Raw genomic sequence first — 8,726 nt, 5'->3', positions numbered from 1 at the left:
AGGTGGAACTAGTGTTAAAGAACCTGCCTGCTGATGCAGGAGACATAAGAGATGTGGGTTCAATCCTTGGCTCAAGAAAATCCCTTGGAGGAGGGTATGGTGACCCACTCCAGTATTCTTCCCTGGAGAATCCCATGGACAGAGGGGCCTGGCAGGCTACAGTCCATGAGTCACAAAGAATCAGACACAATTGTTTATCTTATGTGTTATTATGAATTTCATTCATTACTTTAAATTTTTATTTAGAAATTTCCACTAGATACAGAAGTATAAGAAACACATAATGGACTCCTATGTCTAGCTTTAATACTTGCAAATACTTGGCCAATTTGTTTCATATATACAAGTATCCCACTTATTTGATTTATTATTTGAATAAAATCTCACACAGTACATTACTTTACCATAAATACTTCATATGTTGCTAACATATAATGTAACATATGAATGAAATAACATGCCACTAGTATGCCAAACATATTTTTAAATGCTTTAATATTTCCTGATACCAATGCATACTTAAATTAGTGATATCTTCCACTCAAAATCCACGTATCTTACACACATGAATTTAGTTATGTCTCTTATGTCATTTTATTTTCTAATTACCCTACATTTATGCATGCCATGTGGGAGCAGAGGGAAACTGCATGATTTGTCTTGCACATGTTGCAATTTGCCCATTGTCTTTTCTCAGTGTCATTTTACATGTGCCTCAAGCAGAATTTAAGCATGCAGACAAAAAGGAAGAAAAATGCTATCAAGAAGATTGGGGCTCAGAGACATTCATTTGTGCAGAGAAGTTTGGGGATTCTTATGAGGTCAAACATCAAAACAGGCTCTCAGGAGCCTGGGGACAGAGGGAAGGGGGCAGGCTCAGCAGATCTGTGGCTTCTCACAGATTGAATAAAGGTGCCAATATGCACCACAGTCAAACTTGGTCCAATGGCCAAACTTCATGAAGACGCAGTAATCAGGATATGATCTTTCAGAACTCCAGTTTCTGTGAAAACACGCAAAAGCATTAGCCATGTCCCTTAGCCACAGGGAAGAAACAAAGAAGAGTAAGTCGTGTCCGTTTTGAGTTCTCACACTCAAGATCAGTCCGCCAGAGTGTGGATCCAGGTTCTGGGAAAGTACAGTCCATCCTCCATATTTGTGTGTTATATCTCTACAGATTCAACCAACCACAGAGCAAATTTGAATCTAGAACCCAGGAATACCAAGACCCACTTTGCTATGTTGTTGTTGTTGTTCAGTCATTAAGTCATGTCCGACTCTTTGTGAACCCATGGACTGCAGCACATCCGGCTTCCCTGTCCTTCACTGTCTCCTGGAGCTGGCTCAAACTCACGTCCATCAAGTCAATGATGCCATTCAACCGTCTCATCCTTTGTCTGCCCCTTCTCCTGCCCTCAATCTTTCCCAGCATCAGGGTCTTTTCCAGTGCTATATAAGGAAGTTGAAAATCACAAGTTTGGTATTTGTGAGGGGTCCTGGAACCAATATCCTGTGGATACTGAGGGATGACTGTACTTGAGAAATCCCCCCAAATCCAACCTCCATGCCATGTATTACAGTTTCTCCATCTTTGCACTACTGACATTTTGGACCGTATCATTCTTCGTTATGAGGGGCTGTTCTATGTCCTGTAGGATACTGAAGAGCACCCCTGGTCTCTACCTACTAGATACCAGTAGCACCCACTTTCCAAAGTGACAATCAAAAACATTTCCAGATTGTGTCAAACATCCTTAAGGAGGAGTTGCCCACTGATCCGTCACAGTCACCAGGTTCCGCTTTCCATTACAAATGAAATAAATGAGACTCAAGTGGATGGGCTTCCCAGGTGGCACTAGTGGTAAAGAATTCACCTACCAATGCAGGAGACATAAGAGACCTGGGTTTGATCCCTGGGTTGGGAAGATATCCTGGAGTAGAGAGTATGGCAACCCACTCCAGTACTCTTGCCTGGAGAACCCCCGTGGACAGAGGGGCCTGGTGGGCTTCAGTCCATAAGGTCACAAAGAGTCAAACATGACTAAAGCAACTTAGCATGCAGCACACAAGTGGACAAGAGATTTGATGTATCTAGATCTCTAAGATTAAGTTTGAAGACGTGACATATTAGCTCAGGCTGTCAAGTAATCCCATACCCTCTTCCCTAAATGTCTCTTAAAATGTTGGCAACACTCAATCATTCTGAAATGGTTTGTTGAGCACCTGTAGTGTACAAAGCCTTATACTGGGTAATGGAGTCACAGATGCATAGAATACTGACTCTCAGGACTTACCTGGTGGTCCAGTGGCTGCTGCTGCTAAGTCGCTTCAGTCTTGTCCAACTCTGTGCGACCCCATGGACTGCAGCCCACCAGGCTCCCTTGTCCCTGGGATTCTCCAGGCAAGAACACTGAAGTGGGTTGCCATTTCCTTCTCCAGTGCATGAAAGTGAAGTCGCTCAGTCATGTCCGACTCTTCTCGACCCCACAGACTGCAGCCTACCAGGCTCCTCCATCCACAGGATTTTCCAGGCAAGAGTACTGGAATGGGGTGCCATTGCCTTCTCTGGGTCCAGCGGCTAGGACTCCTTGATTCCAATGCTGGGGGCCCAGGTTCAATTCTTATGGGATTAGATCCCACATGCTTCAGTAAAGGTCGACAATCCCATGTGCCACAACTAGGACCCAGTGCAGCCAAATAAATAAATATAAATAAATATAAAAAGAATACTGATTCTGCCCTCAAGCTGCAGCCCATCTGATGGGTAAGACATAAACAATCTGAAGAAGATTATAATAAACACAATCATGAAAATCTACAGAAATGCCTGAGATATTAAGAGGGCATGAGAGGTTAATTCATGCTGGCCACAGGATGGATTCCTCTATGAGGCACAGTGTTTTGTGCTTGACGCACATATCACAATACACCAAACTAAAAAAAAATATGTTCCAGAAGATGCCACAGCAGAAGCAAACAGAAGGATAGGAGACAAGGTAATTTCCAAAAAGGATGAGTCATCTGGCCTGAAGTTGTTGCAAGGGGATACAAGGTGCAGGAGCTGAGAATGTGAAGATGAATGGTACTCTCTGTGTGGGCACTGAGAGGTGCCAGTGTTAGGATTCCAAACTAAGTGTTTTTAATGAGGGTGTATATCAGTTGTCTGAGGCCTGAATGGAGGCAGAAGCAGTGGGGATGAAGGAAAACTGGTGTACTTGAGGTGGTCCAGGAGGCTTGGGGTGCAGCTCTGAGAAAGTGTGTGGACATGAAGAAAAGTTCAGAGACAGGTGGTGATCAGAAAGTGATGTCATTAAATTATATACTGAGCAGTTAGGACTGGATCCTCCAGGCAGTGATTCTTAAAATGTGTTCTGTAGGACCCTTTGAGACTCTGGATAGGTCCAGATGAATGCTAAATAAGCTTGGCACATCACACATTGCCTATTCCTCTCCCTGAAGTACGATGTTGCTGCTGTTGCTAAGTCACTTCAGTCGTGTCCAACTCTGTGCGACTCTATAGACGGCAGCCCACAAGGCTCCTCCATCCATGGGAATTTCCAGGCAAGAGTACTAGAGTGGGGTGCCATTGCCTTCTCCCTAAAGTACAATAAGTCCCTGCAAAAGAACATTCCATTGAAGTCAGGCATGAGGGAAACTGCAGCTTGCCCTCCGACCCCTATTGCTGACAATCCTTCAGCTCCATCATCTCACCTCATCTCCCTTCTCCAGTCAGTAACTGTTCTTGCCTGTTCACTCAATATCAGCCCCTGGGTGTCAACTATTGTACTGTGCTACTCTACTTTTCAAGGTTCTGTACTGTAAGATTTCAAATGTTTTCTTACCAACAATTTGGTTGGTTGGTTTAGTTGCTAAGTTGTGTCCAACTCTTGCGGACCCCATAGATTGTAGCCTGCCAGGCTCTTTTGCCCACGGGATTCTCCAGGCAAGAATACTGGAGTGGGTTGCCATTTCCTCCCTGTATAGCACAGGGAGCTCTGCTCAATGCTATGTGGCAGCCTGGATGAGAGAGGAGGTTGAGGAAGCATGGATACATGTATATGTATGGCTGAGTCTCTTTGCTGTCTACCTGAAGCTATCACAACATCGTCAATTACCTATTCTCCAATATAAAATAACATTTAAAAATAATAATAAAAATGTTTTCTTTATTTTTTGTTTGTTTGTTTTATATATTATTTGTGTGAAAAGTGTTATAAACCTTTTACCAAAATACCAAGTACCAGATGGTGCTGTTGTGTTAGTTACTCAGTTGTGTCCAACTCTTTGAGACCCAGTGGACGGTAGCCCACCAGGCTCCTCTGTCTGTAGGATTTCCCTGCAAGAGTACTGAAGTGGGTTACCATTCCCTTATCCAGGGGATCTTCCTGGCCCAGGGATCGAAGCTGGGTCTCCTGAGTCACAGGTGGAATTCTTTACCATCTGAGCCACCAGGGCAGCCCTATGACAGTACAGTGAACCTACTCTAAACCTATTACAGTACAGTACTGTATAGCCAATTTTGTTTGTTGAGTACCTAGGCTAACTTTTTTGGACTTTCAAACAAACCGGATGTACCAAGCACTCTGGAACTGAACTTATTCGTATGTTGGGGACTTACTGTACTGTATTCTCTTTCATGCATCAAAGGTCCTGTGACTCCCTACAATAAAGAATGTTGTTTAAAGGATGTTTTATACACACATACACGCACACACACACACACACACAAGCGTAAGTAACAAAATAACATCAAGCATAACAATAGAGATTTGACAGGCATTTTGGTTTATGCCCTGGAGGCAGTTGAAAGACTATCAGTGAGAAGACATCTTCCAAGATCCAGCAGACAAATGAGCCAGGACTGAGTTCCAAGTCCTCCGTGGGACTCACATGAAGGTGGGGGCTTGTAGACTTGCCACTTGTAGATGTCAATGGAAGACTGTTTTCTGAGGCCAATCCAGTACGTGACATCTCTCTTTGGACTCAGGAATTCCTGTGTGGGTAGAAGATAGTTTAGGTCAAGAAACGCTGCAGCCAGAGATGGGAATGTGGAGAAAACAGGCCATGAATGGGACGGATGCCTAGAGATCTTGGGCTGGGAGGCCGTGTAATGTAGTAGTTGTGCACACGGGTTGAAAGATCAGGAAGACTTCCATTTCTACAATTATGATGACCTATTTGGTCAGCAAATTACAGCCACTTATGACCCTCAGGATGAATATCTTAATAGGGGCATATCAGTGGCAGGTGCCTTCCAGAATTTCTCTGTAGAGTCAATGAGGGAGTAAGAACCCAGAATGGTGCCTGGTTGAGCAGTGGGTAAGATGTAATTAGGAGTATTGTTCAGGGGCATGATTGACAGGGTCAGCAGTCAGTCACTTCTCCCCAGTAGAAGTGGTTCTGGCATGGATTCTACTGACAAATATTGAGCCCTGCTGTGTGTCCAGTCTGGATCCAAGCACTATGGACTCAAGGATGAGTCAGATCCAACCCTTTTTCTGCAGGTTTCCCATGTGTGGGGAGGTGGATCCGTGATCTGGAAGTACAGTCTACTGTTAAAGAATAGATGGTGGGAAAGATCTTGAGGGACAATGTTTGATCTGATAGTGAAGAAGGAATAGTTATCCACATAGATTAAAAGAGGGAGGACACATCAGATTGAAGGACCAGCAGGTGGAATCACTCAGAATCAGGACAGAGAATAATCCTAACCAACTCTACTTGCCATGAGAGTGGATATGTAATATGAAGCACAGAATGAAGATCTGCATGAGATTCTACAGGGACAAGGACATCAGTCTGTGCTGGCCACAAGGACCCCCAAAGCACCCCTTCCTCCTTCTCACCTGCTCTGCCTGGCTGTTGATGATGACCAGGCGAGCACCCTCCTCAGCACAGCAACCCATGGCTTTGAGCCAAGGGAGTTCATCAGGGCAAAAATTGTAGCAGAATCCCTGGAATGCCTTCCAGGTCTTTGGGCAGGACTCACAGGAGGATTCTGGGAAAGGAGAAAGAGGTCAGGTCGGCTGGGTCTGGTAGCTGCTCTGGTCACTGAATGGAGACACCAATGAAATGACTTGACCTTGACTCACCTGTTCATTCTTGACACTGCAAAAGTGAAACACACTAGCTTCATAGTTGTCCACTGAAGGGATGGACCTTATCAGAGATAGAATGCAAAGCAGGGTTGCCTCAGACTTTGTGTTAACATCAACCGTGACAGGTGTTTGATTGAAATAACCTACATGACACACTCCTATGCTGCAAGAACTGCTGCCATCAACAGTGCTGGAAAGAGCAACCTCCCTCTCCAAACTCTGATCTTCACCACTCAAACCACCCCATCTCCTTACCATTGCCTGCCCTTACAGTCTCCATTTACCAGATTTCTCCCCGAATGATGTCCCATTTCTGTCCAGCATCTGCCAGACCCTGTAGAACTGAGAGACCCATAGAGAAAGGCTGATCAAAACCTAGTGGAAGATTTGTTTCCCAAAACATTACAGTATTTAATTTGTTGCTTTGGCTGCAAAGAATATAATCAATCTGATTTTGGTGTTGACCATCTGGTGATGTCCATGCGTAGAGTCTTCTCTAGTGTTGTTGGAAGAGGGTGTTTGCTATGACCAGTGTGTTCTCTTGGCAAAAATCTATTGGCCTTTCCCTGCTTCATTCCGTACTCCAAGACCAAATTTGCCTGTTACTCCAGGTGTTTCTTGACTTCCTACTTTTGCATTCCAGTCCCCTATAATAAAAAGGACATCTTTTTGGGGTGTCGGTTCTAAAAGGTCTTATAGGTCTTCATAGAACTGTTCAACTTCAGGTTCTTCAGCATTACTGATTGGGGCATAGGCTTGGATTACCATGATATTGAGTGGTTTGCTTTGGAAATGAACAGAGATCATTCTGTCATTTTTGAGATTGCATCCAAGTACTGCATTTCAGACTCTTTTGTTGACCATGATGGCTACTCCATTTCTTCTGAGGGATTCCTGCCCACAGTAGTAGACATAAGGGTCATCTGAGTTAAATTCACCCATTCCAGTCCATTTTAGTTAGCTGATTCCTAGAATGTCGACATTCACTCTTGCCATCCCCTGTTTGACCACTTCCAATTTGCCTTGATTCATGGACCTGACATTCCAGGTTCCTATGCAATATTGCTCTTTACAGCATCAGACTTGCTTCTGTCACCAGTCACATCCACAGCTGGGTATTGTTTTTGCTTTGGCTCCATCCCTTCATTCTTTTTGGAGTTATTTCTCCACTGATCTCCAGTAGCATATTGGGCACTTACTGACCTGGGGAGTTCCTTTTTCAGTATTCTATCATATTGATGATATTCTTTACAGCCAAAGATGGAGAAACTCTATGCAGTCAGCAAAAACAAGGCTGGGAGCTGACTGTGGCTCAGATCACGAACTCCTTATTGCCAAATTCAGACTTAAGTTGAAGAAAGTAGGGAAAACCACTAGATCATTCAGGTACGACCTAAATCAAATCCCTTATGATTATACAGTGGAAGTCAGAAATAGATTTAAGGGACTAGATCTGATAGACAGAGTACATGATGAACTATGGACAGAGGTTTGTGACATTGTACAAGAGACAAGAATCAAGATCATCCCCATGGAAAAGAAATGCAAAAAAGCAAAATGGCTGTCTGAGGAGGCCTTACCAATAGCTGTGAAAAGAAGAGAAGTGAAAAGCAAAGGAGAAAAGGAAAGATATAAGTATCTGAATGCAGAGTTCCAAAGAATAGCAAGGAGAGATAAGAAAGCCTTCCTCAGTGATCAATGCAAAGAAATAGAGGAAAACAACAGAATGGGAAAGACTAGAGATGTCTTCATAAAAATTAGAGATACCAAGGGAAAATTTCATGCAAAGATGGGCTCAATAAAGGACAGAAATGGTATGGACCTAACAGAAGCAGAAGATATTAAGAAGAGGTGGCAAGAATACACAGAAGAATTGTACAAAAAAGATCTTCATGACCCAGATAATCACAATGGTGTGATCACTCACCTAGAGCCAGACATCCTGGAATGTGAAGTCAAGTGGGCCTTAAAAAGCATCACTGCGAACAAGGCTAGTGGAGGTGATGGCATTCCAGTTGAGCTATTTCAAATCCTGAAAGATGACGCTGTGAAAGTGCTGCACTCAATATGCCAGCAAATTTGGAAAACTCAGCAGTGGCCACAGGACTGGAAAAGGTCAGTTTTCATTCCAATCCCTAACAAAGGCAATGCCAAACAATGCTCAAACTACCGCACAATTGTACTCATCTCACACGCTAGTAAAGTAATGCTCAAAATTCTCTAAGCCAGGCTTCAGCAATACATGAACCATGAACTTCCAGATGTTCAAGCTGGTTTTAGAAAAGGCAGAGGAACCAGAGATCAAATTGCCAACATCTGCTGGATCATGGGAAAAGCAAGAGAGTTCCAGAAAAACATCTATTTCTGCTTTATTGACTATGCCAAGGCCTTTGACTGCATGGATCACAATAAACTGTGGAAAATTCTTCAAGAGATGGGCATACCAGACCACCTGACCTACTTCTTAAGAAACCTATATGCAGGTCAGGAAGCAATAGAACTGGACATGGAACAACAGACTGGTTCCAAATAGGAAAAAGAGTACGTCAAGGCTGTATATTGTCACCTGCTTATTTAACTTATATGCAGAGTACATCATGAGAAATGCTGGGCTGGATGAAGCACAAG

General features: G+C 43.6%; 1 protein-coding gene across 3 annotated transcripts in view; it reads right to left on the bottom strand.

Annotated features, from left to right (window-relative positions):
* Positions 1-265: 265 nt before the first annotated feature.
* LOC147368193 (C-type lectin domain family 4 member G-like) overlaps positions 266-8,726 on the bottom strand; it is a 36,712-nt gene continuing 28,251 nt past the window's right edge. The window contains exons 2-5 of one of the 3 annotated variants that reach the window (XR_015166540.1): positions 8,026-8,130; positions 6,093-6,159; positions 5,847-5,998; positions 4,760-4,993 (exon numbers count right to left, since the gene is read on the bottom strand). Coding sequence is in view for 1 of the 3 variants with exons in the window: in XM_086408673.1 (XP_086264799.1) it covers positions 1,002-1,003; positions 4,891-4,993; positions 5,847-5,998 (257 nt within the window). In the remaining 2 variants the exon portion in view is untranslated. Of the gene's footprint in view, positions 1,004-4,759; positions 4,994-5,846; positions 5,999-6,092; positions 6,160-8,025; positions 8,131-8,726 lie in introns of those variants that run through there. The other 2 variants (XM_086408673.1, XR_015166539.1) reach the window with 2 other exon arrangements.

This window comes from Bos grunniens, chromosome 7 (assembly GCF_055505025.1).
Source record: "Bos grunniens cultivar Pamir isolate PY7600 chromosome 7, Bosgru_T2T1.0, whole genome shotgun sequence".
Classification (NCBI taxonomy): domain Eukaryota; kingdom Metazoa; phylum Chordata; class Mammalia; order Artiodactyla; family Bovidae; genus Bos; species Bos grunniens.
The sequence above is the reverse complement of the archived record's forward strand: the minus strand, read 5'-3'. Positions and strand labels throughout refer to the sequence as shown.